General features: G+C 52.1%; 9 protein-coding genes across 9 annotated transcripts; 4 read left to right on the top strand and 5 right to left on the bottom strand.

The window, feature by feature from the left end:
• Nucleotides 1-1,009: 1,009 nt before the first annotated feature.
• On the top strand, nt 1,010-1,976 carry VTN77DRAFT_4579 (uncharacterized protein; the record flags this gene model as incomplete). The annotated part of the gene is made up of 4 exons (XM_069420653.1): nt 1,010-1,304; nt 1,387-1,464; nt 1,547-1,858; nt 1,927-1,976. 4 exons carry the CDS (start codon nt 1,010-1,012, stop codon nt 1,974-1,976), a joined length of 735 nt encoding a protein of 244 aa, XP_069277752.1.
• An 807-nt stretch (nt 1,977-2,783) lies between these two features.
• VTN77DRAFT_4578 (uncharacterized protein) lies at nt 2,784-3,488 on the bottom strand (the record flags this gene model as incomplete). The annotated part of the gene is made up of 1 exon (XM_069420652.1): nt 2,784-3,488. The coding sequence occupies one exon, from the start codon at nt 3,486-3,488 to the stop codon at nt 2,784-2,786; it is 705 nt and encodes a 234-aa protein (XP_069277751.1).
• Nucleotides 3,489-3,941: 453 nt separating this feature from the next.
• Nucleotides 3,942-5,706, top strand: VTN77DRAFT_4577 (uncharacterized protein; the record flags this gene model as incomplete). Its single annotated transcript, XM_069420651.1, has 3 exons — nt 3,942-4,207; nt 4,266-4,465; nt 4,526-5,706. The coding sequence occupies 3 exons, from the start codon at nt 3,942-3,944 to the stop codon at nt 5,704-5,706; spliced, it is 1,647 nt and encodes a 548-aa protein (XP_069277750.1).
• A 412-nt stretch (nt 5,707-6,118) lies between these two features.
• VTN77DRAFT_4576 (uncharacterized protein) lies at nt 6,119-7,673 on the bottom strand (the record flags this gene model as incomplete). The annotated part of the gene is made up of 3 exons (XM_069420650.1): nt 6,119-7,188; nt 7,266-7,598; nt 7,658-7,673. 3 exons carry the CDS (start codon nt 7,671-7,673, stop codon nt 6,119-6,121), a joined length of 1,419 nt encoding a protein of 472 aa, XP_069277749.1.
• A 106-nt stretch (nt 7,674-7,779) lies between these two features.
• On the bottom strand, nt 7,780-8,277 carry VTN77DRAFT_4575 (uncharacterized protein; the record flags this gene model as incomplete). The annotated part of the gene is made up of 1 exon (XM_069420649.1): nt 7,780-8,277. The coding sequence occupies one exon, from the start codon at nt 8,275-8,277 to the stop codon at nt 7,780-7,782; it is 498 nt and encodes a 165-aa protein (XP_069277748.1).
• Nucleotides 8,278-8,847: 570 nt separating this feature from the next.
• Nucleotides 8,848-10,056, bottom strand: VTN77DRAFT_4574 (uncharacterized protein; the record flags this gene model as incomplete). Its single annotated transcript, XM_069420648.1, has 1 exon — nt 8,848-10,056. The coding sequence occupies one exon, from the start codon at nt 10,054-10,056 to the stop codon at nt 8,848-8,850; it is 1,209 nt and encodes a 402-aa protein (XP_069277747.1).
• A 226-nt stretch (nt 10,057-10,282) lies between these two features.
• VTN77DRAFT_4573 (uncharacterized protein) lies at nt 10,283-12,567 on the top strand (the record flags this gene model as incomplete). Its single annotated transcript, XM_069420647.1, has 4 exons — nt 10,283-11,296; nt 11,353-11,956; nt 12,008-12,082; nt 12,137-12,567. The coding sequence occupies 4 exons, from the start codon at nt 10,283-10,285 to the stop codon at nt 12,565-12,567; spliced, it is 2,124 nt and encodes a 707-aa protein (XP_069277746.1).
• An 822-nt stretch (nt 12,568-13,389) lies between these two features.
• VTN77DRAFT_4572 (uncharacterized protein) lies at nt 13,390-14,958 on the bottom strand (the record flags this gene model as incomplete). Its single annotated transcript, XM_069420646.1, has 1 exon — nt 13,390-14,958. The coding sequence occupies one exon, from the start codon at nt 14,956-14,958 to the stop codon at nt 13,390-13,392; it is 1,569 nt and encodes a 522-aa protein (XP_069277745.1).
• A 1,968-nt stretch (nt 14,959-16,926) lies between these two features.
• Nucleotides 16,927-19,446, top strand: VTN77DRAFT_4571 (uncharacterized protein; the record flags this gene model as incomplete). The annotated part of the gene is made up of 4 exons (XM_069420645.1): nt 16,927-17,402; nt 17,451-18,672; nt 18,743-19,201; nt 19,273-19,446. The coding sequence occupies 4 exons, from the start codon at nt 16,927-16,929 to the stop codon at nt 19,444-19,446; spliced, it is 2,331 nt and encodes a 776-aa protein (XP_069277744.1).
• Nucleotides 19,447-19,881: the final 435 nt, after the last annotated feature.

Genomic DNA, 19,881 nt, shown 5'->3' with positions numbered 1-19,881 from the left:
CTGATCAAGTTGGTCAATAATAATAGGAAATAATAATCTAGAAGCATGGAGATATCAGCTCATGAAGACCAGTTCAGGCGGCGTACTTGAGAAAGACCTCAAAATTGGGATTGCAGGTTGTTTGCATTCTGGGGAAACTGGAGACATCAGTTTTTGGGTGGATATCGGCAGCGGAAAGCTTCTTGGGCGGAGATATCGCAAGGGGCATCACCGCCTTACGGAGTACGGGTAGGACTCCGTGCTGGCTTCCAGACCCCAGCGGGGAAATCGGGAATGTGGAAAGACATTAATAATCAGAGTTTCCGCTTGACAGCTCAGATTAGCTTATGCTATGAAGTCGCAACAAACTTCTGGAAAATTAATGATGATGATAATAATGTGAGATTCGAACATATCATAAAGGGACACAATGTATATGTAGATTGTAGGCTCATAGGAAGATTTAAGAATCTTTGGCTATGGGCATAGCGGTGAGATAGCCCTCTGTGAGAAGAGGGGAGGTGAGAGGACCATGAAAGTAGCACAGAACTCTGCACGTGACAAGCCATAAAATTCCAAGCTCCCTCTCGTCCCTGACTCTTGTTGACCAGCAACACACACTGTCGAGTGCGTTGTGAATGTTGAAGCGACAAAAAGAAGCAACAAAAAGAAAACAAAACAAATTGATAGAAGTGGGGACTCGACTGGCTGGCTGATTCGCAAAATTACACGCCGGGATAAACCCGCACGCGATCCGAAGACACACTGAGGCTACCGCTCCACTGAGAGGTACAGTCGAATGCCACTAGGAACGACCTGGTAATTAACTACTTACCCAGGTAGGTAAAGCGCGAGCTTCACTCGCGACTTGACAGGAGAGCTCCCATCTTATCGCCGCGCTCAATACAGCCTCAGCCAGCGACTGCTTTGACCGACTGTTCTTGTTAAGCCCGTCTTTTTCACTTGATCGCTCCTTTGCGCATCCAATCGCTATACACAAACAGAGTGGAATTGTTTCATTTTTCTCACAATGCCGCCCAAGAAACGCAAGTCTGCTGTCGCGGATGCCAGCACGAATGAGCAGCAGCCTTCGCCGAAGAGGGCGCGCAAGCCTGTCGCTGAGACGGCTGCCACCACTCGGCCCAAGCGAGCCCCGTCTGAAAAGAACGAGAGCACCAAAGTGACGATGCCCGCGACGAACAAACCCAACAAGCCGACAGCCAGGGGCCGTCCCAAGAAAACGGCTCCTGCTGCCAGTGCTGCCAGTGCTGCCGATACGCCAAGGAAGAGAGGTCGTCCGCCGAAGAATGCGGATTCTACAACTGGTACGTATATAATATCCGAAAATTAAACTATCTATGAGTGTCATGTGGTTCTATCTTTATCTCATGGCTAACAAATAAGCAGGCGCGTCGGCCAAAGCTACTGTCGCAGATACTCCCAAGAGGCCGCGTGGTAGACCGAAGATTCGAGATTCTACAACTGGTACGTAGTATCATATCTGAGAATTAAACCATCCATGAGTTTCATGCCGCTCTATCTTTATCTCATCCTGACAAACAAGCAGGAGCGTCTCCCAAAGCTACTGCCGCAGACACTCCCAAGAGGCCCCGCGGCAGACCTCCCAAGAATCAGCAGGCTGCGAAGACGCAGTCATCCTCCAGCAATGAAACTCGTGAAGAGAAAGAGAACCTCTCCGCAAAGCCCGAAGAGGACAAGAAGACTGTCGAAAAACCGGAACACGATGCAGGCAAGGAGGACGACGGTCGTTCCTACTGGCTCATGAAGGCTGAACCCGAGTCGCGCGTTGTGAACGGGGTTGATGTCAAATTCTCCATTGATGATCTGCGCGCGGCTGAAGCGCCGGAGCCGTGGGATGGTAAGTCATGAGTAGTGAGATTCATTTTAAATTACAGACAGACAGTGATACTAATACAGTATGGCTAGGCGTTCGCAACCCTGTTGGTATGTTTATATCAAGTATCTCTGTATATTAATTCCGTATTCTTGCTGAGTTGGTAGCACGGAACAATCTGCGGGCCATGAAGAAGGGAGATTACGCCTTCTTCTACCATTCCAACTGCAAGGTTCCCGGCATTGCGGGCATTATGGAGATAGTCAGGGAACACTCCGTGGACGGTGTGTACCGAAGTAACGAAGATCCTGCTAGAAGTACACATACTAACGTTTGACAGAAACTGCCTTCGATCCGAATCATCCCTACTATGACCCAAAGTCCAACAGGGACAATCCAAAGTGGGACGTCGTCCACGTCGAGTTCCGGCGCAAGTTCAAGAACGTCGTCACACTGGACACGCTGAAGTCGCATGCCAAGCCCGGAGGACCCCTGGAGAATCTCCAGACGCTGAAACAGTCGAGGGTGAGCGTGTCTGCGGTCACTCCGAAAGAGTGGAGATTTATCATGAAACTGGCGGGAGAATCCGAGGAAGCCGAGAAACCCGAGAAACCCGCTGAAAAAGCCGTCAATGGCCAGGAACCTCAGGCCCAGGGTGAAGAAGCCCAGGCGCAAAGTGAGAATGCCGAAGCCAAGGGCGATGATGCCCAGGCCGCAGGCAAGGCCGATGGCGAGGCTCAAGGCGAAGCCCAAAACAAGGCCGAAGCGACAGAGGCAGCAAACGCGACCGAAGAGAAGGAAAAGGAATGATTTGGGGATTGCGATTTGTGGGCCAAGAGATTTGGTTCTTCTTTGTGTATTATAGGCGATCCGCTTGATTTCTCGTCGATTATGAGGGAAGCAAGAAAGAGAAAGGAGGGAGACATTGCTTTCATCTTGTGTTTCTGTTTCAACTCTCTGGTCGCAGAGCATAGAACCTGACAGGGAAGAGCTTGAGACTCTTCGGGAAACCCAACTGCTCCTCCGTCTTGATCAGGTTCATCCCGGACTCTTTAAATATTGCTCTGAATTTACGATCCGTTCTCGTCACACTGCTGTCCAGCTCGTCGTAGATATCCTCTCCATCCGCATCGGTGGAGATATTCTCCTTCACCACCACAAACCCGGATTCCGTCAGCGCCGTCCGACATCGCGCGAGATAGGCCACCAGCTGGGCATCTGTCAGATGTCCGACACACCACTGGTTCCAGATCACGTCGTATTTCTTCTCGGGCGTCCAGTTCTCGAGCCCCGTGACGTAGATATCGCCCACCACCCCGTCCTTCTTGAGCTTGCCGTCCCGTATCACTCGCGCAAACTTTTCCACCGGCTCGACCACGTCCACCACCTCGCAGACCTGACTGAGGAAGCCTTCTGTCACACGCCCGATGCCTGCGCCGCAGTCGACGCCCAACGGAAGCTTCCCCGAGGGGGTGCCAGGTAGCAACCGTCGCACTTTGGCCATGAAGTTCGCAGAGCCGCGTAGATCGATGCGGGAGACCTGGGGATAGCCGCCTAGCATGCCATTGACGTCGGCGGAGACCTCGTTCCAGTAGCGAATGGAGGAGGCATGGTCGATTTGGGAGTCGGGGGGATGTGGTGCGGTGCTGGGCATGGCTGGAGTCTCGACCAGCTTCGGGGTTGCTGTTGAACGTCAGGTAGGTAACCCTGGGAGGCGCGTCTCGACCAATGCTGGGATGTCTGGACAGCGCTGGATCCCCTGCGAGTGCGGGATGGCCCTTTTATTACCTGGGAAGAGTAACTCGATCCGAAGCCGATTTCTTGTTTTCTGGGCTTGTGGGGTCTCCGTCAAGTGAGGGGCTCGGAGAGTCGGAGCTCACCAGCTTTGCGGCGCTCGCAGCCAAACAGCACCCAGCGTTCGCCGTCTAGATGCCCTAGATAGAGATATAGATAGGAGCGACCGGTCATATCTGGCCGATGGTCCTCCTACGTTAGCCACGATTAGTCGTCTGCGAGATTCGGAGGGTCACGGGGATCTGCCATTGGGTGTCGCCCCGCTCTGTTATCGCCTGGAGATTAACCATCGCCGACGGCGTACGACGTATTTATGTCCAGCGTCACGCCCCTGGTCTGTCGGCTGCGTGCTGCTTGTCTTGGGGCTCCCAGGCTCACGCTGACGTCTCCATTGACCCGTCAAGTGTCATCGATTAGTATCAATCGGAAGTTCTCCAGCTCGCCTTTGACCATGTCGGATCTCTTCGTCGAGTTGACTGCCCCCAACGGGCGCAAGTACACCCAGCCGCTCGGTCTGTTCATTAACAACGAATTCGTCAAGTCGAAATTTGGCGAGAAGATCACGACCATAAATCCGACGTGAGTAGCCGGTGTCCCTTGGACTCGCTGTAGTGGCTCTGACAACTCTTCCTGGCAGAGACGAATCCGAAATTACATCCGTATATGCTGCCGGAGAGGACGATGTCGACGTGGCTGTCAAGGCCGCGCGGAAAGCCCTCAAGGATCCGTCCTGGAAGCTGCTGCCTCCGACAGACCGAGGCAGGCTGATGCACAAGCTCGCAGACCTGGTGGAACAGCACAAGGAGACTCTGGCGACCATTGAAACCTGGGACAATGGTAGATTTCTTTCCTTCCCTTGCTCGCATCATATGGATACAACCGTACTGACTTTCCCAGGTAAGCCGTATTCCGTCGCTCTGAACGAAGATCTCGGAGAGGTCGTCACCACTCTCCGATACTACGCGGGCTGGGCGGACAAGACCTTTGGCCAGACGATCAGCACGACGCCAGCGAAATTCGCATATACCCTGCGCCAACCTATCGGGGTCGTGGGTCAGATCATCCCCTGGAATTATCCCCTCGCCATGGCCGCTTGGAAGCTGGGCCCGGCGCTGGCGTGTGGAAACACGGTTGTCTTGAAGGCTGCGGAGCAGACTCCTCTTAGTGTGCTGTATCTCGCCAACCTGATCAAGGAGGCTGGATTCCCCCCTGGTGTTGTCAATATCCTCAACGGTCTTGGCCGAGTCGCTGGTGCCGCCATTGTCAACCACCCTGATATCGACAAAATCGCTTTCACGGGTTCTACGGCTACGGGTCGTGAAATCATGAAGATGGCGGCGTCTACTCTGAAGAACATTACCCTTGAAACAGGTGGAAAATCACCTCTGCTGGTCTTCGAGGATGCAGATCTCGAGCAGGCTGCCAAATGGGCTCACATTGGTATCATGTCGAACCAGGGCCAGATCTGTACTGCGACGTCGCGCATTCTGGTCCAGGAAAGCATCTACGACAAGTTTGTCGCCTTGTTCAAGGAAGTGGTGGCCACAACCAGCAAAGTCGGCGATCCTTTCTCCGACGACACGTTCCAGGGCCCGCAGGTCACCAAGGCGCAGTACGAGCGCGTGCTCTCGTACATCGAGAGCGGCAAATCTGAGGGTGCCACCCTCACCGCCGGTGGGGTGCCATACAAGAACGTAGGCGATGGCAAGGGCTTCTTCATCGCGCCTACCATCTTCACCAACGTCAAGGACCACATGCGCATCTACCGCGAGGAGATCTTCGGTCCGTTCGTGGTGATCGTCTCCTTCAAGACCGAGGAGGAGGCCCTCGCCAAAGCGAACGACACCACCTACGGCCTGGGCGCAGCCGTGTTCACGCGGGACATTGAACGCGCGCACCGCGTAGCCGCCGAGATCGAGTCCGGTATGGTCTGGATCAACAGCAGCAACGACAGCGACCCGCGTGTGCCCTTCGGCGGCGTCAAGCAGAGCGGTATCGGTCGGGAACTGGGCGAGGCGGGCTTGGAGGCGTATACGCAGATTAAGGCTGTGCATGTTAATATGGGGACGAAGTTGTAATCACGCCATCATGACTGTGGGGTGTGCGGGGAAATATATATGAAGAGGTCTTTTTATCTAAGTCTGGAAATCCGGAAGGGTCACGACAGTCGTACTCTCGAAGCCTGGAATATGAGGAAATTTCAATGTGATAATATAATCTAATCAGGTCAATACTTGAGTTATGGATGAATCTCCGTAGTACTCAACCAAATCAATCAAGGATAGATATTAGGGGGCGAAAAAAAAACAATTTCTCTTCTTGGTTCCTTGGAATTATTGATTCGTTGCCGAGCAAAAAAGTACTTGCTCAGAGATCGAGGGTTTTATTAATATATAATCGGTGAACAGCATGGACGAGAAACTTGTACATGCTCTTTTTTTTTTTATTAGGTGTAGATGTCATTTTGGATATCTGGAGATTTTTCTCCAGCTAAAACCGACTCATGCCACCCTTGCTACGCGCTCTCGAAGTGACCCAGGCCTCCCACAACGGCCACTGCTCGCGCTCCACTCGCTCACCGTTATCTCCCAGATCGTCCGCCGTGAGTGCTCTCAGCTCCTCGAGTGAGAGCTGCTGTGCCTGACGCAGTTCGGCTTCTGATCTCCCCTGATGGGTAGTAGATACGGATGGGATGGTGTCTTCGCGTTCCACTTGTTGCGGAGGCACCTCGACGCCGTTCATGATTTCGGCATCAAAGTGGTTGGCGTAATCGATGTCTCGTAGATCAACACTTTCCAGCTCTTCCATCTCGCCATGCAGGGCAGAGAGGATGTCTCGCCATCTGCTTCCCTGCCGAAGATAAACGCACGGCATGCGCAATTCTCGTAGCCGGAACCGATGCCGCAGCGATATGTCGATAATCTCGGCTGAGTCAAGGCGCCAGCCCTGGATCCCCAGGCTACGGAGGCTCTCCCACTGCAGACGATGGAAAATATCCTCCAGTTGGAAGTCGACGGGGCTCTTGGCTGGGAAACCGATGTGTATTATAATCAGATTTCTCGCAGCTAAGAAGAACTCTCGAAAGACCTCCGACAGGTTTGACATGATGGTTGTAACATCTCGACTTGAATGGAAATTCACATCCAGACAAGTCAGCCGCGCCCCGACAGCAGAAATCGTAAAGCTCGGCGTCTGTAACAGCTTCAAGGCCGCCTCTGCACTGATCTGGGGCCCAAAAAAGCGGACAGAGTGGCAGCTGGACCCAAGAAGAGCCACCCCCAAGTTTCTGACAGCACGCGCGCATGCAGGTTCCCAATCCAGACTGAACTCTTCTTCAGTATTACCATTTCTAAGTCGCTCCAGCATGTCCTCGTCGGCTTTATCCTGTAACCTGAGGAGCTTAATCTCTTGTAGGGACGAAAAAGAGACCAGGGCCCGTTTCAGGAACATCAGATCACAGCCGTTCTCGACCAAGGCATTCTGGTCCGCTAGGCGGACCATGTGGACTTTGAAAAGCAGAGGATAATCCGAACTGAGCTCTTTCAGAAACCGCTCCCAGCCTGGACGGAGTCTCTGTCAGTGGTGAAAAACACTGGAGCCTAGGATCTTTTCTGGCAGTAACGTTCACATCACATACCACGTCCTCGGTAAAAAGGTCGCACCATATATGTGAAATATCGCGTGTGTCCCGCCAACTGCATGTTCATCAACTCATTGAGTCGCTGGAATCCTTCCCGCGAAAACCTGAGAACGAAGCGACGGAATTTCCATGGCGTTGCGATTCTCATGAACCGTTTACAGACCAATCTGTATCTGTCCAAGTCAGACCGCTCTCCCAATTTGAAAACCTCATCACCATCAGTCGTCGCTTGCGAGAAAGGTGGTCGGGATATGTGCAGATGATCTCGTATTTTAGTGGCATCGGGCTCTGCCACCAGGAAGGAGAGGATGTGATTGAGCAACTCGTCCGCTAGACATTCAATGAGACATGGCCCATCCATTGTCTCCGCGCGAAAGCAGCCGACTCACCAGCTGACCGGTTCATGCCAATTGGCATAGGATGCGTAAAGAGGAGACAGGGAACCAGACGAGGAGAACATGAACGTCTTTTATCGGTAGAGAGCTCCCAACTTCAGCGACATGTGATCCCATTAAAAACCCTGCAGATACTCGGGAAGCAAGCTCATGTCGCAGTAGTCTAGGTATGCGTCCGTCCTGCAGCACCGGACCCTGGCCACTGCTGGCCTGTCGAACGCCGACACGCCCATCCACACCACGATCACATGACCGAAAAGGACCCAGAAGATCAGGTCCATCCTGCAGCCCTCGCATTCGATGGCCCTGTGAACGTCGTCAAAGCAGCAGGATGGTTCAGATGCGCTGTATAGCGTCGGAGGCCCGGGGCGAATGATTGGAAGTGGAGGACGTATATGAACAACGGGAGCCGGGGCCGGCGCCTGCCAGACAAATCCCCATCCAAGAGGCCTCGCGCCCCGCTTCCAAGGGGGAGGGGGTAATCTGCGTGCAGATAAAACCGGATCGTCTTTAGCCAACCGTGTGGATAATCTCACGGGGTCTGAAATGAAGTTGCTTTTCTTGTAAGACGCTGTACAGGCGGTTGCATTGAAACGGAAGGAATTTCCTGCCATAAATTGCGCTGGACGTAGTTGGCTGCAATATTAATATCTGCTGGACAGGCCTAAATTGCAAATCCTCTCCAATCACATCAACAAGTCTCTGATCTTCTTCTATGCTTTTACTGATATGATGACGTCTAGACCAGTCTGCAGATCGAAGATGCAGTCCGATGCCGCAGTCACCAACACGCAGTTCTCGCCGCCAATGAAGACATGGACTTAATTACTTTTTCTCTTCAAGTTGGAATATGGCCCTGTTTACAATCTCGGGACGTGACCAATTGCTCGTTTCGTACTTTGGCGCCAAGCTGCACGCCAGTACATTACTCCGGAGTATGTTCTCGTCCCGTCCTATTCGTGAACGCCTGCCGAATCTACGTCTTCAGACGCAGAAATGCCAGAAAGAACCGAACAAGAAAATTCATTGATATATACAGGAGTAGAGGAGTTTCAGGAGGCGTATCTAAGCTCAACGATGTTGTTCATACTGAGAGCTGCAGTTTGATCTCCTGCATTGGTCTACAGCATTTGTGGACTGCGATCGTGGGCCAGACGACTTATTCAAAGATTCTGGATGCTCGCTCAGACACTGCCCTTAGCCATGTTCATTCGACGGCGTCGGATATCCGTACTGCTGATCTTCGACTCGAAACTTTCGGCAGAAGTGTTGAGTGCCTCCTCCACCTCGCCGGTTTGTAGAACATCAACCTCGAAGATCTCCAAAGGAGACCAGCCTTTTTTGGCCCTCACATCGTTTACAGCTTGTCCTCCGGATCGGGTCTCTTTAGACACGACCAGGGCGCTGATATTTTCGTCGGTGATGGTGGGTCCAAAAGGGTCAGAAATCTGCACAAATTTGATATACAAATCTGGAGTCACCTTCACCAAGACCCATTTGCCGTTGGGGCCGGGATCAGAAGCCCGTTGAATATCTGGGACACGGTCTTCGGGACGTGTGAAATCAATGATTGCGCTCAGGAAAGATGCGGTGCTCTGCCATCTTTCCTCCCAGCTCTCAAGGAATTCCGCGAATTTCTTGTTAACCAACAGCTCATCGCCAGTGACACCGACTGTGAGCAGTCGTTCCCTTCTACCAGCGGTTTGATCACTGTAAGAATCCAATGCCAATGCTGTGGCTGTAAGCAAGAGCTTGTGTCCAATGTGAAGATGGTCAAAAGTGCCTCCCACCGCAATAGAGTAGTGCTTCGACTGGGTCTCCGAAGGCGTCACGACAATTTCCGCTGATGTTGAAGTGTCCCCGCCAGGGATTGTGGTGCAAGACTTGGATTTGGCATGGCTCAAGAAGGACGACGCCAGTTGTTGGCCCTCCTTCGTATCCAATGCGTACACATCATCCCATGCTCTTTGGCAGGTAGCTAGGGTGTGCAAGTTGATAATCGGTCCTTGTAGGGGGGACTTTTCAGATGCCTGAGAGGAACCAGAATCATCATCGACAAAGAAGATCCTCGTGTCTATCCCGCCAGGTCCGTCTAGTTCCAGGTCTTGTGCTGCACTAACAGCCCCGACGAGCGTATATAAGCTGGCCAGCAGACGCTGTAAGCTGGCGAAGACTTTTGCTCGTGGCTGGTAATCAGGAGAGAGAATTCCAGGAACGGCGACAGCAATGTCTAGCACACATATGCGATTGGAGCCATTCAAGGCCTTGGACAGACTTGAGAACACGTGCGACAGAGCTGGCTCATAGGCATCCTTCAGCCGTCGGACTGCGGGGGAAGGCGGGGCTGGGAGGAGCAAAAGTGCATATGGCGGGCTGATACGGTCGTGAGCCATTCGAGAAATCTGCAGGTCATCTCTTGCAGCACATGTGAAAGAGATACTAGTCTGAAGAGTACCTATGTGGAAGGGGAAACAATGGTGCTTGCTCAATGTAAACGCATGAAGGCATTCCGTCTAATGCTTCGGCAGGCTGAGTAAGCAGCCTCCCGCCGGTAGGCAACGCGGGGAAGAGAACAGAGAGTTGCTGAATGGACGGCCATGCAGCTGAGCTCGAGAGACGATGCCTTTCCACGGGCACCATCACTCCTCGAACGAGTCCCACGATGACCAGTCGACCCCCCACGGTGCGCTGAGGGGGATGCTCCATGCCGGCCAGGCTCTGGGTGCTGTCGGAGCGCCTGCATCACTGCGTCCAGCAGCCACGTTAGGAACCACCTCTACCACTACCACTACCACTACCTCCGCCGCGAATGACCCCTACGCCGCTAGCGACCATCCTACTTCTGCAGCACTGAACGGCGGCGCCTACGCTGCCGCAGCGGGGAGGACCTCTGATCTCGCAGGCGGCGCCTCCCAGGAACTTCCCACCATGTCCAACCCGTCGCAACAGCCATACGACTCTCCTCGGCGGACTGCTGCGTTTGGCCGCCAGCCGGAGGAGCTCCATATCCCTGTGTCGGGAACCACGATGGCCTCAAATACCTCTCGCCAACTACCTCTCCACCAGTTCCCTACGAATTCCGACCAGCAATCGACCCCTCACCACACGCAATACAGCAGTGGGAATAGCAGCACGCTTCCAGGCGCCCTCCAGCCCGGGAATGCCATGAATCGACCACCGCCATTGTCGGCGAACACCGCTCCCTCCACCGTTCCTACGTTACCTCAAATATCGACCCAGTCTCAGCAGTCGGCAACATCACGCTCAAACCACTCGCACGGCCATTCGAGATCCAGCCCTGCGGGGTTCGATCAGCCGAAATACAAGCAATATGGAAACACACCGGAGAACTCGAAGTACTCATCTCCTCCAGGTCATACGCCCTCGGGAGCGAAGTATTCACCGCTAGGGCTGGCGGATATACGACCACACACCGAGTCCGGGCTGATAGATACCCCGATCGCGCCAGGATCCCGTCCTTTCAATGGCGACTTCCAAATTCCAACCAACTGTAATTATGTTGCGCCGTGGCCGATCTATGCAGTTGATTGGTGCAAGTGGTCCATGCCTTCGGGGGATTCATTTGCTGGGAAGGTGGCTATTGGGAGCTACCTTGAAGACAGCCACAATTACGTATGATATCTCTATCAGATCTCGAAATGTACTAGCAGACAGACTAATCTTGGCAGATCCAAATCATCGACACCTACCGCACGCAACCAGATCCAGATACCTCAGATTTAGCACCGGGAGATGTAAAGTTGGAGTATGTGAAGAGCGCCGAGGCTGCGCATTCATATCCTGTGACGAGGATTTTGTGGGAACCTCCGTCGTCCCAGAAGCAGTCGACGGATTTGCTGGCGACTTCGGGGGATCACTTGCGCTTGTGGTCACTTCCAAGTTCCCACACGGTACCGAGCAACAATTCGATCACCCGACCGTCAAACCAACGAGAGCAACCAGTGGCGAAGCTATCGCCGCTTGCTCTTCTGTCCAACTCGAAATCCCCGGAACATACTGCGCCGATCACTGCGCTGGACTGGAATACTGTTTCTCCAAGCCTCATTATCACATCCAGCATTGACACGACGTGTACGATTTGGGACATACCAACTCTGACCGCTAAAACTCAGCTCATTGCGCATGACAAGGAGGTGTACGATGTACGGTTTTGTGCGAACAGTGTCGATATCTTCGTGAGCTGCGGTGCCGATGGGAGTGTTCGGATGTTTGATCTGCGCAGTCTGGAGCATAGCACCATCATCTACGAACCGTCGGAGAAGAACGAGAAACGTAAGTAATTTCGTTTCGTAGTGGATGGGACGACAGCTAATGGTGGAACAGTTTTGATGAGTCCGGGCAATTCCAGCCCTTCCGCGCCCCCGCCTGTATGGCCGCCTCCCCTTCTGCGCATAGCGAGTAAGTCTTTCCGTTTATATATTCTCTGGTCGACTGTGACTAATTCATGTTTAGCCTCTCCGCACGACTCGCATCTTCTTGCGACCTTTGCACAGGACTCGAATGTCGTTCGCATCCTGGATGTGCGACAGCCAGGACAAGCCCTGATCGAGCTGAAGGGACACACGGGATCCATCAACTGCATCGAATGGTGTCCGAGTCGACGGGGGACTCTCGCGTCTGGCGCGGATGACTGCCTGGTGCTCGTGTGGGATTTGATTAACCACCACAACGCCGCACACATTGCGTCTAGTAGTGTTGTTCATCATAGTTCGAGCTCATCGTCGTCTTCGACCTCTGAGCGCGGTCCCTTCGCGGCATGGCAGTGCGACTATGAGGTGTCCAATCTCAGCTGGTCTCCCCAAGGAGCCACGACGGCGGCTGGCCACCCACGAGATTGGCTAGGGGTATGTGGAGGGAAGGGATTCTGGAGCGTTGCTCTGTAGGGGGCAGTAGATATATGAGCATTCAACGTTTCTTTTTCTTTTCCTTTTCTTTTCTTGTCGTTTTTTTTCCCCCTTCTCGTCTTGACTTTTTGATTTTTGTGACATCATACCTATATGAGACCCCATGACTTTGATAACCTGGAACCAGCTTTGAATGGAAAAAAAGAAAGTGATCGATCACTATCATTGTTAGTTGTTAACCTTATTTAAATGAGTATGGGCTTGTGACTTGTGACTTTGACGATGATGACGACGACAAATGACAACTGCCATATGAGATACTTCCTGCTAGAGGTTCAGGTATGCTGAAGCTGAAGCAAAGCATAGTACATTATTAGTGACTTTTATTTAGGGGAATGGAAAGGAATAGAAAATAGTGATAATAATTTAATTTAATTTGATTTGATTTGATTCAATTCAATTCATTTCATTTCATTTTTCTCCAGTTCCCCCACAATAACTATCTATCTTACTGATTTAAATAAACGATGAATTCTCCTGATTTAAATCAGGAATGCAAAGCGAAGAGAGGAGAGAAGAAAAAAAGAAAAAGAAAAAAGAAAAAAGAAAAAAGAAAAAAGGAAAAAAAAAGGAAAGGGGTATTGATTGTATTCCTAGCAATTATTGAAGACGACAAAACAAAAAAAAGACCCTGAAACCTGGTTTGACCCCCAGACGGTTCGAACCTACTAATTAGTATAACTAATATACAAGAACGAAAAAAAAAAAAGAAAAAAAAAGGAAGAGGCCTGGCCTGATGCAAGCGTAAACCCTATCACTATCATAGGCCTGACTGGTAAACATTAACATTAACGATGCTTTTTAGGATGCTGCTGCTGCTGCACCCTTAGCTACAATCCTATCTTCCAACCAGCGAGCGAACTTCACGCTCGGGATATCGACCACTCTCCAAAAGATGTCCCCCGCCCAGAGGGCGACAGGCAAGCAAATAATCCAGCCGATGAGCAGGCCCGTGCAGAACTGGAGATTCGTCTCCTTCCCTGTGTACCGCCAGATGCTCGGCATGATGGAGTACCCCAGCGAGTGCAGGATCGGGCCGTGCACGATGTAGAATGCGTAGGAGATCTTGCCCAGATACTGGGAGATGCTGTTTGTAAATAGCTTTTGGATGGGCGGAGAGTTGTTGATGCTGTGGACGATGAGGACCGCGCCGATGGTCTGCGGGAAGCGATGCGGTTCCGGGTACGTCTTCGGGGTGATCCTTCCCAGCCACATGTACCCTGGCGTGTATTTCACGCCTGTGTTCGGCGAGGAGCCGATGTAGAGCCCTACAATGAAGATAAAGATCCAAAGAGTCCGCTCATACCGGCGGAAGAATCGCTTTATCGGTCCCGGGTGGTCTGGTTTCTCCTCCGCCAACGTCGGATGCGACCAGACGCCGTTGATCAGATCTAACTCGGCCATGAACATGCCGCAGAGAAAGAGGACGACATCCCAACGACCCCACCGCACGCAGAACCATATCAAAGCTGCCACTAACCCCATCCGCACTTTGGTCTTGAATCGACTGGTTGCAAGGATAGTCATGAACAGCACCATCGAGCTTCGAAATTCGACAGGAATCGTCCACAGGTGTGGGTTATAATTGTTATAATAGAGCGACCAGTCCCATACATTCATCAGCCGCACCACCGTATAGTACCAGTCCCAGAACTGTGCATAAATGGTCGGCAAGATGGGCGGGTGTTGCTCGTTTGTGCCAGTGATGGTATGGCCTTCGTTGATGACTGTTTGCGAATAATCATACAACCCCAACCGGACAGCAAGAAAAACACAAATAGTACCCACAATGGACGGAATATACAGACGCAGGCCTCGTCGAAATGTCGCGGAAGAAAGGACTGCAAAAGTCTGCTCCCACGATCGGCTCCGAATCAGCTTCAGCGGTCGGTATGATAGCACGTAGCCAGAGATGACAAAGAAGATGGCAACCATGACATGGCCCGAGATCAACATGTGGACGAATGGCAGTTGATGAATTCCAAAATTGGCGCCTCCAAAGCCCCATCCTATCCCCACTTGCCATGTGTACGTGAAAATGAAATGGAAGTTGAATACGAAAAGACAGGCCCAGCCTCTTAACCCATCCAGTGCGGCGATGTCGTGCAGCTTGGCCGGTTTGGGAGGTTCGCCGCCGACCGCAGACTGCAGGAAACTGGGGACTACCGCCAGCCCCAATTGCGACAAGCCTCTTGAAATACACGATATTAATCCTTCTTCATGGTGTGCGGATGCGGGTGCTCGCGAGTCGGAGGAGTCGTACGGGGAACTGTTTCTCGGTGACCCGCCCTGACGCCTGTCTCTTCCAGACTCGATCTCAGAAAGGAGTATGTCGGCAGATGAGGGACGAGGTATATCGTAACGCGCCATGGTAGAGAGGAGAGCTCGAGTCTCTGGATGCACTCTGGCTCAGAGACCCAGGCTCTGGAAGCCAATTCAACCGGTGCACCTCAACTTAGAAGAATTGAGAAGAAAATCATTCCCAGTTCAACAAACCGAGGTTGAGTAATTGGAAAGAGGTCCCATCGCCGTGTTCACTTCAGCAGTTGATCAAGTCGAGAGACAACCATGAATCGTGGCGGAGGCAGGAGGCGTCGCCTCTAGGAGCCTTCCTCGACCTAAAATATCCCTAAATAAAATGTTTCGTCGATTTTCAGGAGGATTCGTCCAGACTGCAGTTCAATTCACTCCGTGTGGGGAAGCATGCTTCGAATTGAGGGGCGGAAACAGGCCAGCTGTAATTGGTGATGGTGAAGGATTCAGCGTCGACTGTGCAGACACATGAAGAGCGCGCTTTGCAACGAAGCTCGTCGCAGTAGAGAAAGGAAAGCAGCGTGGGTTGTTGAGGAAGGGCGATGGGAGGACAGGTCCGACTCCGCTGATCATCGGCGGCGTTGCGCAGTGTTCCAATGTACTCCGTAAGTTTGTAACTTGGCCGGCCCACATGCAATGAGGATCCCCTGCCGCTCCAGTCTATGACACCGTGTACCACTCGACAACACCGCAACCACGGACAGATATTTACGGAGCAGTGCTCACTCCTCTTGAGCATGAGCTTGGGGCCTCTGAAAGCTTGTTCGTCAACCCGTTCTTTGACCGAATTACCTGACAATGTACTGAGTACATTGCCTTAGCCGATGGGCAACTGATGGAGGACTTACGGGACGTTCAGAATGTCCAGCAAGGTATTCCTTGATCATCGCTATGAAGATCCCGTTTTGAGTGATCCTTCTTGCCGAACAAGATGTTTGTTCTTAGGGGACACCATGCTACTCAGCTACGACGTGACAACCAGATGGGATGGCCACAAGATTGCCTATACGGAGATTTGAACAGCTTCAGAAATACCAGTTTGATGCTGAACATGACCGATCTAAGCATCCTGACCCGGGAGAGAACAACTCTACACCCCTGCTTTTTGGCAATTGAGATGACAACTGGTCCCTTTGCTATGGTTCCGGAATTGGACTCTTGCAACGCTTCTGGGCCACTGTTAAGCACCGTCAACACATATCTGGGAAACTATCTGCATGATTGAGGTAGGACGTTATGCTGAACAGCCTGGACTACGTGCATGCCAGCGTCTGGAGCAATACTCCGTAGTTGAATAAATATCCTGCTTACTAATGGATGGGCATATCACATGATACTCTCACCACGTCCTCCGTACATAAGTGGTAGAAGCAAGACACGTGACAAAAAAAAAAGAAAAAGAGGAATCCGGTGCTCTCGAGTCGAGGGCAAGAGACAACAAAGAATGGTCGGTTGGTCAAAGACGGGAATACCATAATGGATATGTCGGATCTATAGATAGAATAATATCACACAGAAACCATGTAATAGCATTATAGAAAGTGCTGACCCTACCTGATGAGGTCTGACTTAGACGCATTCCCATTGGCGCCTCTTGAGCCTCACATTCAGTAACAACGGAGCTTTGACAAAGACGAAGTACACTGGTAGACTCGCAGAGAGTTGTACGCAATGTTTGCCAGAATTCTTGAATTAATTTCTATACGCCAGTCGTTCCTGCCAGATGTTGAGTAACGCCAGGGAATGACATGTATGTACCTTGTGCTGTAGTTCTTGCCTTCTTTTTCGCAGCAGGCATGTTCGCATCGGCGGATGGGGAAGGAGCTCCTATCCGCAGCGCATAACCCCCGTTTAGAGCAACTTCAACGACGCGCGACCAGCTGCCATCCACCAACGCCCCCTCTGCCCCCAACGAATCAGTATCTACCCATGTCGCGATTGAACGCGTGAAGTACGAGTGCCCTGGAGTCTGCAGTTTGGATTAAATGACCTGTCGCGCAGGCCTGGCCTTCGGACGCCGTCGCCATGGACTTGCGCACCATCATGAACAACGACGCCAGCGGCGTTGCGAACTCCTCTCCGTCGACATCGCAGCAGTCGCCTGTGCGGCAGCAGAGCTCTGACCCTTTCAATACCCCTCGACAGAACGAGGCCTCGACCCCGGGTTCATCATATCAGGCAGGATACTTTGCACGGCCGCCTCAACCACCCCCGTTACAGCCACCTCACCGGTCTCCGGGCGGATCCTCGACCTATAGCTCAGCCCAGTCTCCGTATCAGTACAATTCGGCTTCAACTCTGAGTGCGGGCGCGCAATCCCAGCACGCGCAGAGCCCTTCTCGTGCTTATCCCCCGGTTGCTACTCCCGCCAGTCCAGCAGTGTACAACCAGCCACAAGGGCCCTCGCTGGCTTCACCGTATACACCGCAGTCGGTGAATTCAGCGCCCCACCAACAGCAGCAGCAGTCTTACTTCTCTCATCAGGGTTCCCAGTCCCTCCAGTAAGTACCCAGCTCTTTCTCCAGGTCTACTCACTCATCCCCTCCCAGAGATAGCCCGCGTGCAACCAGTGCGCAACAGCCATTTCCACCTCAGCAGCAATTCTCTCCCCAAAATCAACGATCTCAGCCCGGAACCCCTCTCGGACCGCCGTCTGTCCCCTATCAGCGCCCTCCTTCCCAGTCGGCCCGACCACCCTCTTCCGGACGCGAACACGGTCAATTGTCTGCTTCGTGGGGATCTCAGGAGATCCATGGACTAGAACAAAGGAACACAACACCGAGACCACCGTCCCGGAGGGAGTCAAGGCAGGCGGATCAGACGCCAGGACAATACCCAGGAGAAACGGATAGGGAAAGGAGCGTCAGTGTGAGCCCAAAGACGATCGTGTCTCGACAGAGTATTGCTGGTTCCGTAGACCGCGGAAGTACACCATATCGTAACAGCATGGACGAAGGGCGGTGGAAGGAAAGTCCTCCTGGAACAGCTTCCGGCCACTCTCATAGCGGCTCCGTCGCAAACTCATCGACCAAACACCAAACCGTTACTCCTCAACAATCATATCCACAGCCAGCTCAAGTGGCACAGGCGAATAGCTCCCCCTTAGCGAGACATACCCCGTCTCGTGATACCCCTGCAAGCTCCTCCAGTCAGTCTCGACTGCAAAAGTCAGAGGCTGGAGAGGCATCAGAATCGCCTGCGCAACCACCGAAGCGGAAGAGGAGGAGATACGACGAGCCTCCAATCTACGCTCGCAAGGCTCCAAGAACGAGTGGAAGGAGTCCGGTGGTTCCCAATCGCCGCCCACCGATTCCCAAACACGCCGTCGCGCAATTTGCCCAAGAGAATCGGCCTGTGTCACAACAGCGATCTCTTCCCTCCGCGGCACCATTGCCGTCTTCGGCCAGGCCTGCAGTTAATGGGGATACTCTGCCAAATGGTCGCGCACCTCTTCCTGCACCGACACAGCCATCTGTGGGTCTCCTAGGACCTTGGGAGCCTTCAATCACCGGGCTCATTCCCCACGAAGAGGTTACCAAGGTGATATGTGATTTCCTATTCCAGCAAGTTGTCATCAGAAGAGATCTCGGCGCTGGTCCGGCGGGTGCGGCAGCGACAGGAAACACAGCTATTCTAGAGGTGGAGGCAAAGCTTGGACAGCTGATCGACCGGGACAAAGGTGGACGGCTTCGTCTGCCTGTTCTGACCGAAACGATTATCAATAAAGAAGCCGCTGGCCATCGGACGGCTTTTGAGAGCACCATGACTTTGGTGAGTCTGAACCACCCCCGCCCACTCTCAAGTTTGTCTCTCAAGTTTTTTTTTTCTGACCGACACACAGGGGCAACATCGTGCGATGAACAACTTCCTGAACGAGGCTGTCAAAGCGTCCATGCCCCAGCCGGGCTCTAACCGCATTCCCTTATCGTACGCTCACAAGAAAGAACGAGACACATTCTATGAAATCTCCACCAATGAACTCCCACCTATTGTCCAGCATAATCTCCATCCACGGCATAAACCTCGAGTGCGGGTAACGACAGACCAGCGAACTGGCGAAGTCGTGTCCAAAATCGTCAAGTGTCGAATTGCAGATCTGGATGTCTATAGTCCCCGAACCCACGTTGATTGGCGAATAAGCGTCAATCTCGAAATGAACTACGACGGGGATGTGCGACACCTCCAGATTGCCGATAGTATTGGTGCTCGCGGCCGAAGCGGTGGCGAGAGGAACAAGGATCGTATGAGTTATCGACATCTGGCATACCAAATCGATCTAACCCAGGTAGCAACGACAGAGGTACGCAAACTCTCAGTTTTACTCTCGTTAGGCCCTTATTCTCTCCGCATATGGCTGACTGATATATGTAGAATCCTTCGAAATCGGATTTCGAGCATGAGCTTGAAGTCGAAGTCTCTGCTGCCGAAGTCCGACGACAAGGAGATCTTGCTCTTGCTGGTGATCCCAAAAACCAGTATGAAGACTTGATCAAGGGATTTATAGATAATGTGAGGGTGCTTGCCCGGGCAGTGCCAGCCCAATAATCATTGGCTACTTTTGTCTTTATTAATCTTACATCTTTTCCTACTTTTCTTCATCTGGCGGAACTTTGTTGATGAGAACACTTTTTGGATGATTTTTTTAATTCTTTCTTGAAAGGAAAGGAAAGCTGTCAGGCTAGAAACAGAAGCAACTGGCTCATGGCGTTGACAGACATCTTTTAGTATTTTTCAGAAGATTACTTGATTAACGACGGAGTTTTCTGAGTTGAGTTCATCATTTAGTTTAGTTTAGCCTTTTTCTTTTCTTGACGGTTCTCTCGGTTGGTATTTTATTTTATTTACATGCATGAAAGGAAAGCAGTTCGTTGGAATGTGGTTGGGATGGATGTATGGGGGGGATGGATAAATGGGGAAAGATATGGCTCTCTCTCTCTTTTCTTCCTTTCCTTTTTTTAATTTTCAATCTCTGTGTTAGTA

Source organism: Rasamsonia byssochlamydoides (genome assembly GCF_041956645.1).
Source record: "Rasamsonia byssochlamydoides strain NRRL 3658 unplaced genomic scaffold VTN77scaffold_31, whole genome shotgun sequence".
In the NCBI taxonomy this organism is placed as follows: Eukaryota; Fungi; Ascomycota; class Eurotiomycetes; order Eurotiales; family Trichocomaceae; genus Rasamsonia; species Rasamsonia byssochlamydoides.
The sequence above is the reverse complement of the archived record's forward strand: the minus strand, read 5'-3'. Positions and strand labels throughout refer to the sequence as shown.